The following is an 18,824-nucleotide window of genomic DNA, read 5'->3' as shown; positions in this document are numbered from 1 at the left end:
GCTTGGGGATTTCAAAAGTACGGCCAATGGCGTTCTTGGAAAAACAGTATTCCATACCATGTCAACTCTATCTAGGACATCATTCCAAAAACCCTTTACCTTTGTACAACTCCACAACATGTGCAACATGGTGCCCTTTTCCTTCAAACAACCCCAACACTTATCGCTATCACTCAGTCCAAACCTACTCATTCTATCTGGAGTCCAGAAAAGAAAGCCCAAAATCATCTGTTGGATATAGCGTAGATTCAGGTCCGCTTTTGTCTTAATCGGAACCTTCCACATGCTTTCCCATTCTTTCATTGATATATCCACTCCCAAATCCTCAGACCAAGCAAGTCTCAAGTTATTTCAAGATACTACTGAATAATTCTCGACCGGGAAAAGTCTAAAAAAACTCGACACCTTATGGGGAGCAACCATAAGAAAATCACATCTCTCAGGTCTCTGAGTTAGCGGCGTGGCCAGCATATTTTGCCTTTCGAACAACAACGCCTTTAACAAATTATATCTTCTTAGCTCCCGTCTTTGCAAACCAAACTCCCTCGGTAGGAACTCAAAAGTTGTCATCCCTATCTCCATCACACCAGATATCTTCTACCAGTAATATGCCCCCATTGATCCAACTCCTCCAACATAAGATCTTATTATTAATTTGTATCCCAGGATTCTGCCAGATGGAGGCCTCCTTGTACATATACAATCCCTGCCCACCACTTGATATCAGCGAGGTGACAGCATCCTTAGTGGCAATCACTGCTTGCAAGTTATCAACTTGCCTAGGTACCTTACCAAAAGAGTACAGACTTTTAATAAGAAACTGTCTCATTATGTATTCTTCAATCCGAGCCCAAAGTGGAACCCCCAGCCCATTCATGAAAAAATAAGCAACCAATTTCTTTGACAAAAAACCTTTACAGTAATTTTCAAGAATGGGATAACCAAATCCCCCATCATGCACGCTCCGAACCATATGAAACCGCGGCACCCTATGTCTTTTCCCATTACCCCATAAAAAGTCTTGAAAAACGTTATCTCCACGACCCAGAACCCTTTTAGTGAATTTTAAAGGAAGCAATTGAAAAATGTACAGAATCTTAGGCAAGAGTACCATCTTGATGGCATTAACCTTAGCCCAAATAGTCAATGGGATCCTCCCCCACTTAAGAATGTCTTTCCAAAGAGCTTCTATAACTCTATCCACATTAAGCCCAACCATTCCTCTTACGTCTCTGGTGAGATATACTCCCAAATATTTCGCACATCCATTCATAGGAAATCTTTCTTAAACAAGTAGTTATTCACTTTCAGAGTTAAAGTGTTCAGGGACTTCTGAGAAGGCTCCCTACACGTGTTCCAGCAATAGGCTTGGGCAAGTGGTATGGGCAAACTCCCAACCACACAAATCACCCACTCAGCCTTACAGGATGCACACCAGACTTAAAGTAATACTCAAGCCCACACAGTACTTTAGGAGAAAAGAAGAGCTTCAGAGTGGATGCCTTCAGGATGCGGCAACACAGGAGCAGTTCCCTGGATTATTGGTCTGGTGATGAAATAACGGGATACTGGAGGTGAATATGCAGCAGCAGTCGTCAGAGGAGGCTTCAGCAATGGATACGTCATGGATTCTTACAGCTCATGGATTTGGCACCTTTTAACAGCAGCCAGATGAAGAGCTAATATCGCTGATCAGATTTTATTCAGTCTCTCGGGCTATTCACTCTGCTGAGGGGACTTCAGGGATTTGAATGTGTTTCTGAAGAGGGAGGAGGCGGCCACCAAAGTTTAAGACGGATTCAGACTTGGAAGACCATGCACCGCACAATGGCTCAAGGTCACACGGTATTGCAGGCCAGCTAGGTCGCAGCATGTTGTAGGATGGCTCAAAATGCAGGCCTTCTTGAGACTATTGGATCTCAGCAGGCTCTGGGTAGGAGTCGTTGCATTCAGGATCCCTGAGGTCAATTGGAAGAAAGGGTTATATCAGGCTCTGGTTACACAGCAGGCTCTCCGTTAGCTGGAAATCGCTACAGATGTCCTTTCTTCATCTTTCTCTTCGGTTTCAGCTCCAGTGATCGACTTGTCAACAGTTTCCAGGTTTGGAGTTTTTATCAGGAACTACAGCACACTTCTGTAACCTCTCCTTGCAGTTTACAGAAAGGGGCGGTATGGCTGTGCAATCAGGGCAGCCAGCCCCCCGCCCCACTGTAACTTGGTTAATTTCAGGCAAGGTGGAAGACAAAGGGCTGTAGAGTTCTGGACTCCTCCCTTGCTTCCTCCATTCCCAGACACTCTGGAGCCTGGGTAGGGAATACAAAGGATTCCTGCCGAAGACAACACTTTCACTGAGGTTGTCCCTGCCAAGAATGGCAAGGGAAGTCCTCGGAAACACAATTCATACTTAAAAATGGAGTAAAAGAAAGAACCCACCATTCTAGCAGCATGGTGACCCTTCTGTGCATTACCAAGGCTCAATTAACAACGTCATAGAGGTAAAACCACTGCCACCAGCCATTCAAGTAAACTTGCAATTCAAGTAAGCTTGCAATTATAACAAATAAGTGGCCAGGTAAGTAAGAAAGGGGTTACACTGTATCCCCCCAGCACTCTACATAAGGTGGGATGTGCTGGCTTACTTACTTATACAAAAAGTAAAGGGGATGAAAATCCCTCTTTACTACATGGGAACAGTAATTCACCCAAGTACATGAATGAGAAATTAACAGGAGAGCCTCAAGGGGCAACCCAGCCTACGCCCAAAAGTTATAGGAAACTATAACTCCAACCAAGCACTATAGAGAGACATAAAAAGGTCACCCATAAAAAGAGTAAAAGACTAGGAGAGACGGGGAAAAAGATTTCCACTCACCTAGGGACAAGGGAAAATAATCACCAAGTCCAAGCAAAAGGTTCTGGGGTTGACAAAGATCAGGAAGATTTATCATAAATATGAAAATCTTACCTAACAGGCTATCTTAATGTGTCTATGCAAACTCCTGTTTTAGGAGGTGGCAGTATAGCAAATACTTTGTCCGCATTTCCACATATAAGATCTAAAAAAATGATGTATATAGGGATTGGAACGCGTATAAAACTTTGCTATAAACTGCTAAATATTAATGGTATGCTGCTGCTGTGCGTATTGTTTTTCTTTTCTTTTTTATTTTTTATTGTATTTGGTTTGAAAAACCTTTTGCAAAAAGCAAACCACCAATTCAACAATAGACAGAGAAACTAATAACCAATTAATCAGTATTTTACATCATTCTCGAGCAATAAAATAAAAAAGAAGATATAATCGTATATCTCATCCTTAAAACCAATCCTAAAGAAACACAAACAACATAACACAGAATTTTAAAAAAAGATACAAAACAATTCCAAAGTCCACAATAAAAAGTAATCGCATATTGTTTTTATTATTTTATAGATTTGTATTTTTTATCCAATGACTGCTCTTATGGTATTGTATGTATATTATGGTTGTATCCGTTATGGATTTTGTTTTCTCCAAATTAAAGATCAACTGTCACTGTGTATTAGGGGGCGTGGCTAACTAGCCATGAAGAAGGACGTGCCCTGGTGAAGCTGCTCCTGCCGATCTGATGATGATCCGAAGAAATGCGTATAAGATAACCTAAATGCTATATAAATATCAGTATTTGCGTCGGAAGATGAACCCCACAACAACTGAAGGAAACAAGCTTATCGGGTGCAGTATGCCGCAGATATAGAACTTTGAGTTCATGGCTCTGTGGGCACGAATGTATACAAAATGCCAGACAACAAAGGGGTCATAGGCCCGACCACCGAAATGACTGAGTTGGGCCGCGGAGACTAAGCGAAGGACTGGCTTCTGGCAGGGTGCCCGCTGGAGCATGTGTTCGAGGCATCGTTTCTTCACCCGGCGCATTGTCGGGTAACGTGGCGGTGCACTGTAAGCCCGGGAGCGAAGGAGAGAGAGAGAGGTGAAGTGGATACAGTAGCCGGGTTCCGAATGTACCAATGGAAAGGATCTGCTGCGCGGTGTTGACAAAGCCGTGTGCAGTGAGGCAGGAATTACACAGAGCGGCTGGCTGGACACATCCCCGCTTGGAATGCATGGGCGGAGATGGAGGCATGACGCGGGATGTGCCGGAGCCTAATTAATACGAATATAAGATTGTAGCGGAGTCGGCGACCGTGCAGCGGGAACTTGTGGCCACGTATGCAGCAGATCCTCATAATTGAACGATGTGTTCAGAACGGCCTCAGGGCGGATGGGGGCCTTCGACAGTGTGAGAGTCACGCTGAAAGTGGGGACTGCTAGGATTCATGCACATAGGAATGTTGGGGCTGGATTGCAGCTGTTTGCCATGGAAGCTGGCAGTAAATAATTGCGAGAGTGGGCACCATGTAGCAATGCCCACAGGAAGATACAAGATTAAGTCACTGGGCTGGTGCTGACACTTCATTGAATATAGGGGCACACAGAGTTAGGTGCCGCATGAACTCTGGGGCGCTAAGGATAAGCAAATGGCCCTGAAGAAGTGAATGAGCTGGACGTTGGGCATTACTATTGGAGAGCATGGTATACAGGGCTGAGCCAAGTTATTGAAGACACTGGAGTGACCTCAGCGAATGCAGGCAGTAGCATGCAGAGTGTAATGCGCCCAAGAGATGAATGGTCCTGCTGGAGGTCAGAGGCAGTCTACAAGAAGCAGTAGGATGATTGAAAACATGGGAGGGCATAATCCATCTGAAGACATAGCCTAACGCACACGTACAAATATAGGGACCCTTCAAGGACAACGGCCCCAGGCCTGGAGTGACTCACTGGTGTCACAGTAAGATAGAGAAACAGAATAGCCATACCACGGACGGAATAACCTCAGACACATAACTAAAATCGCAAGATGGCGGCGAGAGGAGCCAAGAGCAAAAGCAAGCAACCCACGATGGAAGCATTTGCAACACAGCAGTCTCCTGCGGCGCAGACGCACAGTGGTGCGACCGCATCCGCGGAGAGTACCTTGTCGACTGAAAACGACTCGATACTAACGGCTATAACAGAGTTGAGAGACTCTTGGGGGATAGCAATGGCGTACCTGCGAACTTCCCTGGAGGCTAAAATAGACGCAGTGGGCACAGAAGTCACCCTACTGCGACAAGATGTCAGGGCGCTGGCGGATAGAACGAGCAGTCTGGAGAGTGCGGTGAAAACCAACACAGAGACCAGCACCAATAATGCAAAGGAGGTTCACATACTAAAGCAGCAGGTGGCTAATCTGGAGAACCGTGCGGAGGAAGCCAAAGGGAGAGCGAGAAGGAATAACATCCGTGTGGTCGGCCTGCTGGAGAGGGAAGAAGACCAGGACCCTACAGACTATGTAGAGAACATGATCCTACAAGGAATAGGGGCCGACAAACTTCCGCAAGGATTTACAGTGGAGCGAGCACATAGAGCCCTCATGAGGAAACCGAAGCCTGGGGCCCCTCCCCACGCAATAATTGCGAAGATACTGAACTATAAAGATTGTGAGAAGATTTTGGAGTACTTTCGTAAAGGGGGAACGATTGAAAGAGCTTCAACCACCATCACGGCGTATCCCGACTACACAATGTTAGTCCAGAGGCAATGGTACAGCTATGTGGCAGTCAAGAGGAGGCTACGCACGGCCGGAATCAAATATATGCTTCTGTACCCCGCAAAATTGAAAGTGTTGCACAAAAGCAGAATGTTCTTTTTTGACACCCCAGTAGAAGCGGCGACATGGCTGAACCTACAGAGCTGCCCGGAGCGAGATGCGGAGCAGGCCCATGAGGAGCACGATAAGTGATTGGGAGATTATATGCATACTGAAATGACACAGAGCGCTATATCCCAGTAGAGACTATGATAGAGATAACGATAGAGGGGTACAGACAGATAATGCTGAGACAAGGGTATGGTATCCTTGATTTTGTTGAACTTAATGGACTGGAATATAGAATATTGAGTACATAAGTAAATTGAGTAGCAATGCGTGATGGAATTGAAGCGGATTGGAGTGGCAGGACGAAGGCAACTCCGCCCCCCCCCCCCCCCGAGTAGTAGTAGTAGTAGGATAGCCACTAGGGCGACCTCACCCTGCTGAGCTGCGAGTACAGGCTATTGTCAGAAAGTGCTAGATGCGGGGGTTCCTGAGATCCAGGGATGGAGCTGGGCAACAGTTGGGGGGGTGGGGAGTTGGGGATGGGAAGGAAGGTGGGAGGGAGGGGGATTGGGGAGTTTGGTGTGTTTTTAGTTAAGGGGAGTTTAAATTGGGAAACAAGCCTATATAGACCGATATGGAACCTAGATCTGGACTGCAACGGTGGGGTGCGGGGTGGAACTCTAATAGGCCATGGGGGACCTTAAAATAATTACTTGGAATGTCAGGGGGCTCAATAGCTATTTAAAGAGGAACAAGGTCATGTTGTAGTGTAGGCAAAATATAGACATTGTACTGTTGCAGGAGACCCACCTGACACGGGATAAGATGGAGCTGATTGCTAAGAAATAGAAGGGGGTTGTGGCGGGCTCATCATATTCTGCCTATGCTAGGGGAGTGCTTATCTGGGTGGCACTGCATGTTCCGTTTCAGCTGTTGCAGGAGATAGCTGAGATGGATGGGAGGATGGTTATACTGAGGGGATTGGTTGAAAACAGGGAGATAAGCATTGTAAATATGTACGCCCCGAATCAGAATACGGCGGCATACTTCAGAACACTGTGTACTAATCTAAGCATGCGTGTGGGGAGCGCGGTGATCTGGGGAGGGGACTATAACTGTGTACTAAACCCTAGGGTGGATAGATCGGATGGGAAGATGGACAGACCCGCCCCAGCTGCTAAAGCGCTGCAGACATTGCTGGATGACTTTGGTTTGGGAGATGTGTTGAGGATGAGACACCGCCAGAAAAGGCAATACTCGCATTTTTCCGCTCCGCAGCGGTTACATACGAGGCTGGACTATGTCTTTGCTACATCAGAGGTACTAATAGAGATTACACAAGCAGAATATAAAGCAAGGGTCCTTTCGGACCACTCACCCCTGATCCTTGGATGGCAATACCGCCCCCCGAGAGCAAGGATTCCGACATGGCGCCTCAGCGCGGAGGCGCCGAGAGATCCATTTTTTAGGGAGGATAGGAGATCATAAATTAGTTTGAGACGAATACTGGCAGTGTGAACTCGGCGGGCATACTATGGGAAGCCTTTAAGGTTGTCATGAGAGGGGTAGCCATAGCTAAATCTAAAGGCTTGCAAGGGGGGATCCTGGCTGACCTACGGGAGGCAGAAGGGGAACTGGAAAAGGCACTGAGGGATGGAAGTAATAAGGAAGAAATGGAATTGATACACAGGCTGCAGCAGAAATGCGACGGTCACTGGGAAAGACTGTGTAACCTCAACTATAAAAAATATATAGAGAGACAGGATGCGGGAGGGGATAAACCAGGAAGGCTCTTGGCAAGGTTATATAAGAGAAAAACCCCCAGACCCACGATCAGGACGATAACGAGGGAAGACGGTAGTGTAGCTGATACTCAAGAGGGAGTTAATCAGGAGTTTGTAGACTATTATAGGCTACTATACGGAGATGATGGGGAGAGTAGTCGAACGACGATAAGGGAAACACTGGAGGATATAGGGCTGCCCAAGGTAAGTGCTGAGGAAAGAGAGGAGTTGGATGCACCGATTACTTTGGAGGAGCTAGAAAAGGTGGTGAGACAGTTGCCCACCAGTAAGACTCCGAGGGCTGATGGACTCCCAAGTGAATTTTATAAAGTATATAAAGAAGAGGTGCTTCCCCCACTGTTAGAAATGCTGAATGAAGCGTTTGAGTTGGGAAGATTGCCAGAATCGCTTAGAGAAGCGATTATAATACCGCTTCCCAAACCTAACAAGCCTGGGCACAGCTGTGGTTCCTATATGCCCTTGTCGATGTTGAATCACAACAGCAAGATACTTACGGCTGTTTTGGCAAATAGACTGAAGAGGGTTATTGGTAAACTAATACACCCCGATCTGACGGGTTATGTCCCGAAAAGGAATATATCTAATAATCACAGACGACTTCAACGAGTTATTGAGTTTGGGAGCGAGAACGAGGGTGAAATGGCAATTGTGTCGTTGGATGCAATAAAGGCCTTCTTCTCGGTCAAGTGGCCATGGCTGCTGGCGGCCCTGGCGGGTTACGGGATGGGGCCTGGATATATACAGTGGGCGAAAATGCTATATAGTGAACCGCTAGCCAGGGTTGAAACGGGAGCAGTGATATTGGAAAGATGGCACCAGGCAAGGATGCCTGTGGTCTCCAATGCTTTATATATTGGCCCTAGAACCCCTAACAATATATTTGTGACAACAATATGACATCATAGGCATTGCGGTGGGAGGGGAACGACATCGGATCTCCCTATATGCGGATGACATGCTGCTGTACTTGCGGCACCCGGAAGAAAATCTCCAATACATTTTAGAAGTGATGGAGAGATATGCAGGGTTGTCTGGTATAGCAGTGAACCCTCAGAAATCTAGCATGTTCCCGTTAGGCGGATATAAGGGGATTCTAATGGAACAGTTACTGGTGTTACAGATACCATGGGCGGTTAGGACATTTCGTTATTTAGGGATAGATGTATACCACACAGTGGAAGAGGAGCATAGGCACAATACGGAGGTAGCCATTAAAGAAATTGAAAATTGCATGAGATTCTGGGTGAAGTTGCCCTTAGCAATGATGGGACGTGGGGCAATGCTAAAGATGGTAGTCCTACCTAGGCTCCTGCACTATTTGGGGAATATACCACATTTGATACCCAAGAAGTTCTTCATTAAACTAAACAGTATGTGCAGGGATTTCCTGTGGCATGGCACGCGAAACAGAGTGGCGCTATGGAAGTTACAGAACTTTTATGAGAAAGGGGGATAAAACTGCCTAATTATGAGGTCTATTATGTAGCGAGCCAACTGCAGTATGTTGCCAAATGGCTCTCAGATGAAGTGACCTCCGAATCCAGGTTTTTTGGACAAGATTGTGCCCCATTTTACTTGAGAGATGATGTGGTTGCCCAAGACAGAAATGGGAGGGTGTCCGAAGATGATGATACTTGGATGGAAGATGTGGCGCAGGGCATGCCAGATGATGGAGAACCCGTCCCCATGTTCCCGCAGGTACCACTAGTTGCACTAATAGGGGGAGATAAGCAGCTAAGGATGATAATCAGAAACCACTGGGAACCGGTTGGGTTAGCAACAATGGGAGATATCTGGCGAGAGGGATCTATCATAGATTTTGAGGTGCTCGGTGAGGAAACTGGGTTACACACGGGCCAGTATATTACGTATCATAGAATGGTGCAGAGAATTAAGAGAACATGGCCCGAAGTTGTACTGGGAGAAGAACCAGATGCTACCATAGATATGATATACGATATAACGGAAGGGGGACATGAGATATCTAGAATATATGAGATGATGATGTCTAAGGTTGGGAAGGAGGTAACACAATTGAGACAAGACTGGGAAGCGGAAGTAGGAGCCCCAATGGAAGACGGGATGTGGGAACGAGTTCAGGGGTACCATATGAAGGTGTCGAGGAATGCGAGATTAAAGCAGATACAACTGTATAAAACGCGTAGGGTGTATATGACACCCCAGAGGATATCTAGGTTTGAAAAGGCAGGACAGCAAGCATGCCCTAAATGTGATGAGGAGAAGGCGGGTATGGTGCATGTGTTTTGGTTGTGCCCGGTTATTGAGCGCTTCAGGAGCGAAGTGGCATAAAAGCTAGCGGAGAAAGGGGTCCAGATTATGGTGGACACAGTGTGGGCCTGTTTGTTGGGGCGGGGTTCCCTAGATCGCAGAAACTCAAGCATGTGGGAAAATGAAAGATCTGGCATATGTGCTTGCAAAGAGGAGAATTGCTATGGGGTGGAAGACATGCCACAGACCGCAAGTAGAAGTGTGGTGGAAAGACTTGCAGAAATGTGCGGATGCAGAAACCATGGTTTGGCAAGAAGCGAACAGAGCTGGGTGGAGGAGGAGACAGAGACCCTGATGGCCTGGAAATTATTAATAGCAGAGTTGTTTGGATCAATACAAGACCCGGCAGAACGCATGGAAGGGGAGACCCTACCACAAGATGCAGGAACAGGATGTGGGAGTAATAGGCTCGTAATGGGGGGTGGGATAGGGGAAGCAGTGATCAGAATTAAACAATGTACAATTAGACTGTTGACATATTCACTGCATGTTTGGTTTGTATTGTTTGTTTGAAGAAATTAATAAAATTGTTTTTTTAAAAAAACTGTCACTGTGTATTTGCATTTCGAATCAGGGTTATCTGTGCTTTCCTACTTGTGAAATATGCACGCACTTGCACCTGTAAGAGCGTTTTTAACACTGAGAATTCAGGAAATATTAACGTTAATGAAGGAGTCCGAAGAATTCTCCAAAGAGAGTAATGATTGTTACTTGGAAATGTAGAGTCGGCATGTTTAAGTTATGTGAGGCTGTTCCGAAGAAGCCTCAAAGGGGGGTAACTAAAAGGAAAACACAGAATTCCAAGTACAATATGATGCATGTATTTAGGGACCTGTTGTGAAAAGCACGAGGCTCAACTTGAGCCGGGCTCCATCTTGAACTGATGCACATTAAAGCGAAGAAAAAAGAAATGTACTCACTGCATATTTTTATATTCTTCACCATTAGCATAATTCGAATTTAGACGGCTTCATGCCATGCACCTAAGGAGCCCGCGCAAATGATGAGGCTAGTTTTCACAAGGTAGGGGTTCAAAGCCATTAGTTAACTTCCCTTGCCAACTTCCAGGTTTGCCTATTTACAAACTAGTTATTTGGCCTTGAGAAGCTGGGTCTGATTGGAACACACAGCACATTTATTAAAATGATGAGTTTTGCTTTGATGATATCACAGGAACTTTAATTTTTTTGTTTTTTAAACCCCAAGGACCACAACAGATATACAAGCTTGCTGCATCCTGATGGCAGAGCCATTCTGATTTCTGTTGCAGAGGTCTGACTGTTTCAGTGTGTCTCCTGCACCACAGTGGAATACAGATGGCATCTTGAGCTGATCTGACTCAAACCAATCTCTGCGTCTGACTTACATGTCAACTATAATATGTTAATTCCTGTAATTTGGTTTTGTTAGCATGAGTTAGCACAATAAAAGTCATAATGTTATAATGTAAGACTACTTTTCTAAAATCATTCTGCTTTATAGTGCCATTGCAAAAATTGTAAACAGTCCATACAGAAATATATATTCTTAAAATAATTTTGGGCTGTGACACTGACAAATTGAAAATATTTTGAAGCAATAGTCATGTTTAAAATGTCACCAGATGAACAAGTTACTTCTTACCTTGTAACTTTCTTTTGATGGGATGTTCCTCCCAAGTAATCCTTATCTTTGATAGATCATCTCCAGCTTGCTGGCCTCGGAAATATTTTTTCAGTAGAGGGCGCTGTGCGTCGACGTCCCTCGAGCCGATGTCCCTCGACAGCCTCCACATCGGCGCCGACGTCACCACGAGTATAAATAGACTCGCGCAGCGTCCGTTGCTCAGTTCCGTTTTGACGTTAATAGATGTTGTACATGAATTGGTTATTGACCTTGAAGGAGCGTAAGCTGCAACCACAAGGGAAGTATTACTGCGGGGATGGATGGGAGGGGCGATAAGGAATACGTCGGAGGAATATCCCATCGAAAGAACGTTACAAGGTAAGAAGTAACTTGTTCTTCGAAGGGATTGTGTCCTCCGACGTATTCCTCATCTTTGATAGACTCCCATAGCAGTGGTGTGCAATTGGAGGTGGGAGTAAAACTCCATGTTTCCTTTTAGGAATGAACCGAATGTAATACGGCTTTACTAAACCTAGTCTCTTGACTAGAGGAATCCAGGTTGTAAAATCTTGTGAAGGTATGTGCGGACGACCATGTGGCAGCCGCACATATGTCTCGAACCGGAACCCCTCTTTGGAGGGCTGAGGAGGCTGCGATACCCCTGGTTGAATGAGCCCTAAGATTTTGAGGAGGCTCTTTTCCTGCCAGTTTGTAACATTCCAGGATGGCCAAAATAATCCATCTGGAAATGGTTTGTTTTGTTATCGGTAGTCCCAACTTGTGCCCTGAGTAACCCACGAACAGTTGGTCTGCTTGTCTAATCCTAGCAAGTCTGCTGATGTAAAAGCTTAAAGCCCGCCTTGGGTCCAGCATATGTAGCCTTTCTTCCTCTTTCCCCGGATGTGGGGGCGGATAGAATTAAGGTAAGGACATTTTGTGAGTGATGTGAAATTCAGAAACCACCTTTGGGAGGAAATTAGGCTTCACCTGTAGGACAACCTTGTCTTTATGGAAAAATGTATGAGGGGGTTTACAAGATAGAGCTTGTAATTCGCTCACCCTTCCAGCAGATGTTAAAGCCACTAATAAGACAGTTTTAAGGGTGAGAAATCTTAGCGAACAAGAGTGGAGTGGTTCGAAAGGGGTACCCATCAGGAAATTTAAGACTAAATTTAAGTCCCATAAAGGAACCTGGAAAGGTTTTGGAGGGTAGACATTAGTTAATTCCTTTAGAAATTGTATCACTAAGGGTAATTTGAAATATGTAGGTTCCTCCGCAGTGCGCTTCAAGATCGATAGCGCTGCGAGATAGCCCTTAATAGTGCCAACTTGGAGGCCTGAATTTGCCAAGTAGAGTAGAAAGGATAACACTGTTGGTGTACCACATGAAAAGGGGTCGATATTCTCTTCTCTACACCAGCTGCAAAACTTGTTCCAACGGCAGCGGTATAAAGACTTTGTTGCTGGCCTTCTGGCCGAAAGCAACACTTCCATGACGTCATCAGGGAGGTCCCAATCCTTGTATCTCAACCTTTCAGAAGCCAGGCGTGAAGGTTGAGGGTTCTGATGTCTGGATGGAGAACCTGACCTCCCTTCTGTGAGAGAAGATTCTCCTTGAGTGGAAGATGAATTGGAGGGCAGATGGACATGTCCAGAAGGTCCGGGTACCAGGTTCTCCTGGCCCAGTCTGGGGCAATTAGGATCATGGTTCTCCGGAATCTTCTCCACCTCCTGATCATTTGAGGAATGACAGGGACTGGTGGAAACGCGTACAGGAGTGGAAACTCCCAGTCCACTACGAACGTGTCCCCTAGAGCTCCTCTCGGGGGAAATTCCCTTGAACACACCAGATCGCACTTTCTATTGGTACTGGTGGCAAACAGATCCACTTGAGGGGTTCCCCAAAGGGCGAAGATCTCCTGAAGGACTTCCTGAGCTAGTTCCCACTCGTGGGAGACTGTGCCCTCCCTGCTCAGAGTGTCCGCCGTCTCCGGCTAGGTGGACTGCCGATAGAGAGATTCCTTCTTGGATTGCCCAAAACCAGAGCTGCATCGCCTCTCTGCACAGTGGTAGTGATCCTACGCCTCCTCTTTTGTTGAGGTAGTGCATGGCCACTGTGTTGTCCGTCATTATCAGGACACTTTTCCCTTGTACAGATGGCAGAAAAGCTTTCAGCGCTAGTCTGATTGCTCTCAGCTCTAACAGGTTGATATGTAGTCTGGACTCCGATGGAGACCAACGACCGCTGATGGTCAAGTCGTTGGTATGGGCTCCCCACCCAGTGAGTGAGGCATCTGTGACTACTGTTATCTCCGGCCATGGTTGCCAAAACAGTTCCCCCTTCAAGATGTTTTTCTGGCAGGCCCACCACTGAAGGTCTCGAGCCACCTTGTCTGGTATCTGAAGGAGGTCTGTCACTCTCCCTGAGAATTGCGACCACTGAGTTCTCAGTTCCCACTGAAGAGATCTCATTCTCAGGCGAGCCTCTGGCACAAGGAAGATGCAGGATGCCATGAGGCCTAGCAACCTCAAAAAGTCGAAGGCTGGGAGACGTTGGGCATTTTGAAACTTGGTGACCATCTGCAGAATATCTTTGGCCCTCACCTCTACCTCTGGTGGCGAGGCTTTTCCCAGGGAAGGTTCCAGGACCGCTCCAATGAACTGGAGTCTCTGTGATGGTATCATCTGTGACTTCTTTAAATTGAGGGAGAAGCCCAGTTTGTGAAGGAAGTGGCAGACATAATCTAGCTGGATCTGAGCTTGTTCCGAAGATACAGCTCTGATCAGCCAATCGTCCAGGTAGGGGTAAACGTGGATCCCTTCCCTCCTTAGACTTGCAGCCACTACCGACATTAGCTTGGTGAAGACCCTCGGGACGGAGGTCAGCCCAAATGGCAGAACTCGAAATTGATAATGAGAGCCGCCAATTGCGAACCTCAGGTATTTCCTGTGTTTGAGATGGATTGGCACATGGAAATAAGCATCCTGGAGGTCCAGAGATACCAGCCAGTCCTGGAGCTGGAGGGCCTGAAGGATCTGAGAGAGAGTTACCATCTTGAACTTGTCCTTCCTGAGGAACTTGTTCAATTCTCGTAAGTCCAAGATAGGTCTCAGTCCTCCGTCTTTCTTCGGTATGAGAAAGTAGGGGGAGTACCAGCCCTTGTTCCTCTCCGCTATAGGTACCGGTTCTATGGCACCTTTCTCTAGCAGGTCTGCAATTTCCTGCAAGAGGAGCGGATCTGGAACTCTCAGAGAACTGTTCCCCGGTGGATGACTCTGAGGGATGCATAGAAAAGGCAGGCAGTAACCTTGGGCAACTGTCTCCAATGCCCAAGCATCTGACGTAATAGCCTGCCATTCCGTCAGATGTTGAGTTAACCCGCCCCCTACTGGTGTTTTGTGAAGAGAGTCCTCAGAGCGGTTTGGAGGCAGCTGATGCAGATGCCGAGGGTAAAGAGGCACCTGCTGCTGCTGCTGCGGCTTTTCTGTTTTTACCCCGTCCACCTCAGGTGAATTTCTTCTGACCCCTTTGAACCAGCTGTCCTCTGCCCTTTCCGAATGCGGAATAGAAGCGAAAGGACTTACACCTCTCCAAGAAGTTCCTGAGGGACGATATGGTGTCTGACGGATTGCAGCTCCTAAGGATTTTGCTGCTGCCTTTGATGTTTGTAGTTTTTGTAAACTGTCGTCCGCCTTCTTACCAAACAAAGAAGAGCCGTCAAAGGGCATATTCAAGAGTCTGCTTTGCACATCTGGAGCAAAACCAGACTTTCGCAACCAGGCAAATCTCCTGGTTGTTGTACTTGCCGCCATGGCCCTTCTGATACTGTCAGCAGAATCGATGCCAGTCTGAAGGGATTCACACATTGCGTCCTTACCATCCTTAATGATGTTGAGAAACGCTTCCCTTTCTTCTCCCTCCGGGAGGCAGTCAGCCGCTAATGAAGCATACTCCCAAAGTGTGTGGCTGAACCTTGCGAGCGTACAAGTAGCATTGATGGATTTCAACGCCATGCTACATGCGCAAAAGACTTTTTTGGCCATAGAGTCATATCTCTTATCATCCCTGTCCTGTGGAACAGTAGGGTAAGCCGATTTACTGCCTGCTGAAGTAGCTGCCTGACAACCAGACTCTCCGGAGTTGGGTGTTTGGATAAATATTCAGGGTCACCAGAAGACACCCGATATTTAGCTGATAGTTTCTTGTTAACTGCAGGGATCACCTCAGGTGTTTCCCAGTTTGCCAATATTCTCCTTTGTAAAGCTGCATGAAATGGCACTACAGGATCCTCCTGTGGACCTTTGACCAAGATGTCTGTGAGGTCGTCTTGCTGAAAAGCAGGTCAGGGTGTGGACCATCCCATAAACTCTATTATCCTTGCCATCAAGGTTCTATAAGGGGTTTCTGCATGTTCCCCTGGGTCTGGTGTGGCAAATTCCACTTCTGGGGAAGTGTCCAACCCACTTGCTTCCTGTAGGGATTCATGGAGGTCTTTCAACCTACCTTCCTCAGAGGTAAATTCCTCTATTGCAGGAGTTGTAGATCCCTGCAACTCAAAAGGCCTTTCCTGATCTGAATCCTCTCCTTCATAAATAGAAGACCCTGGAGTGGTCAGGTCTTGAAAATGGTATAAATCCGATTTCCAGAGCAGAAAGAGCCAGATTTGTCATGATTGGCTGAGAAAACGTCGACGTTGTCGACGCAGACGTTAAAGGCTTCGAAGCCATCGAAAAAGGCATCGAGAAAGGTGGTAGAGGCCTCGATGAACTCGAGAGTATCAGGATTCTACTCGAGGTCGTCGACGACATTCTCGTGCTTGAGGCTCTGGGTATGGCCACTGGCTGTGAGGCGGCCGTGGGTTTGTCCTTTCTCAGCGTCGTCGACAACGGTGACGACGACTCGACTGACCTGTGTGTCGAAGAACCCTTCGATAACGGTGTCGACAACGCTGATCTATGAGTCGAAGGGATCTTCGACAACGGCGGCGAAGGTGCAACTCTGCCTTTACTCGAGGGTTTGTGACGCTCTCGAGTGGCTTCTTTCGCCGGGTACTGCGACTCGCGGCTTTTTGATTTTTTCGGGTCTTTCACCCAGGGTATCACCCTCAGCAGTCTTCGAGGGGGTCGAGGCCGCTTTCTCGAAGACGCTTAGCATCTTTTTCCTGAATTCCTCCCACTCAGCCTGAGAGCTATGTTTTGTGGGACAGGAGACCCTTTTTGGGGAAACGGAAGACGAAGACGAGGAAGGGGATCTTTGACGTCTCTTTTTTGAATGCTTAGATCTCGAAGAGTGATGGGAACTGCTTCGAGATCTCGAACAAGAATGTCTTTTATGATGGCGAGGAGATGAATGTCTCGACTCCGCTGAGGAAACAAGCTTCCCCTTACGCTCCTTCAAGGATTTCGCCGTCATGGACATGCAGTCCTCGCACTCCGAACAATGGTGCTCGATTCCCAAGCACCACAAACAGATCCTGTGAGGATCCTCAAGGATATTTTCTTTCCACAGTCTCGACATTTTTTGAAGCCGGACCATGGAGTCGTCGCTTCGGGTGAGGAAGGCATCGAGTACGAGTCAGTATTCACGAGGAATATATTGATATATTTGACTGAAAAACTGAGCAACCATATTCCGAGGACCCACGAAGCACGGAAAAACAGAACTGAGCAACGGACGCTGCGCGAGTCTATTTATACGCGTGGTGACGTCAGCGCCGATACGGAGGCCGTCGAGGGACATCGGCTCGAGGGACGTCGACGCGCAGCGCCCTCTACTGAAAAAAAAAATCTGAGGCCAGCAAGCTGGAGATGATCTATCAAAGAAAAGGAATATGTCGGAGGACACAATCCCTTCGAAATGTATATTTCATTTGAAGTAAGACTTTCCATACACAGCAGATCAACATCCTCAATTAATTACACAACGAATGTAGCATTGAGCATAGTTCAATATTTAAACAGTGTAACATAGATGACACCTAGGATGCCCTTTCAAAATAAAGACGAAAGATTCTCAGACTGCACATACCATTTGGTTGACTGCTGTGAAAGGTGTGCTGTCCGTGATGGTTTCAAAGGGAGATCTAGCCCCATTTGCATCTGTGGGGGTTGCTACCTCCCAACTGAACAAGATGGAGGACTGGTTTATGCCAGCATCATCACAACGCTCCTTCATCACAGCATACTTGGGGAAGTGAGGGTCACATGGAGTCACACAGACCAATGGGTAGCCTGGCGATGGCAATTTCTTCGCACCCTCTTTGGTGACTTCTTCCACATGATCATAGTCTGCCAGGGAGACCACCTATGGGATTGCACAGATAGCAGTCTTGAGTATATAAAATAAACACATTCTTAATATTGGTGCAATATATCAAATTATTGTTTCTTAATATTGTTACACCACAAAGGTATTCTTGTTATACACAAAATAGCTAATGTAGGGGAGGGAGTTTTTATAAGTTCTAAGGTGGATTTTCTGAACCAGCCCTTGGGAGCGGGGGAGGGGGTGTTTCTGAGAGGCAACCCTAGTTAATGAACAGGTGCTAGACACTTAGTTCTAGCCAAACAGTTAACCACACATAAGGGCAACTCAGGACCTCTTGCTACTGCACTTGCACAATCCAAATGTAACAAGGACTTGGAGGACCGTTATTGTTATCTTTCTCCCTTGTCCCCCATGTACCCCTCTTTATTTGTCCTGTGGCGCCTTGAAACACCACTTGTGGTATATGCGGCTTACACATGTCCAATAAAACAATATAAATAAAAGCATGTAAAGTAAATGTTAAGCAGTTATCACTAAAACACACCCATATACACATCGATGTGCACAGTTGGTATTCACAACGTTATACACTTAAAGAATAAAAGCAGTACAAATTAATGATACAAAAGAAACTGGGAGCAGTAAAGTGAGAAACAATGCATTTTATACCTAAACCGTTTATACTGGCTTTTATCTATAAGGCCCCCATAACTTCTGCAGTCCGTCCCTACCAGATAATTAGACCTAGTGAATTATTTATTATTGTGAATATTTTTTTAATTGTTCATTACATTGTTCTTTTTAAGGACATTTTGCCCGAAATAAACTCAGAATTGCACTTTACCTTGATATAGGCCAAGTGCCACCACAGAGGCAAAGTTAAAAATAAGTACCCGAATAGGGAGCAGGAAGCCTTGAAAGTCCTCCAGAACAAGCTTTAGCAAAGCAAACAGGTTGAGTACAGTTCCGGTTAAAATCCCTTTGAGAGTTTAAAAGATAAGTAAAAGGATTAAGGAGTACTCTCCCAATCTCACCACACTAGGGGTTCTCTCATCCCTTACCATAACTCCACTGATCACGACCAGTCGTGGGTATAGTTAGAGAGTGGACTTTATTCCCATACAATCCCCAGGGAGGAGGGCGGTGCAAAAATAGGGATGCAGGCTTGCCCTCTGGACT

At 46.3% G+C, this 18,824-nt stretch overlaps 1 protein-coding gene across 1 annotated transcript in view; it reads right to left on the bottom strand.

Annotated features, from left to right (window-relative positions):
- The window catches only part of FRAS1 (Fraser extracellular matrix complex subunit 1), a 1,618,415-nt gene that overhangs the window by 206,140 nt on the left and 1,393,451 nt on the right, over window positions 1-18,824 (bottom strand). Inside the window, exon 61 of the mRNA XM_069626341.1 lies at window positions 17,406-17,681. Coding sequence (XP_069482442.1) covers window positions 17,406-17,681 — 276 coding nt within the window. The remainder of the gene's footprint in view (window positions 1-17,405; window positions 17,682-18,824) is intronic.

This window comes from Ambystoma mexicanum, chromosome 6p (assembly GCF_040938575.1).
Source record: "Ambystoma mexicanum isolate Mex_15411 chromosome 6p, UKY_AmexF1_1, whole genome shotgun sequence".
NCBI classification, from domain to species: domain Eukaryota; kingdom Metazoa; phylum Chordata; class Amphibia; order Caudata; family Ambystomatidae; genus Ambystoma; species Ambystoma mexicanum.
This window is presented reverse-complemented; position numbering and strand designations above follow the sequence as displayed.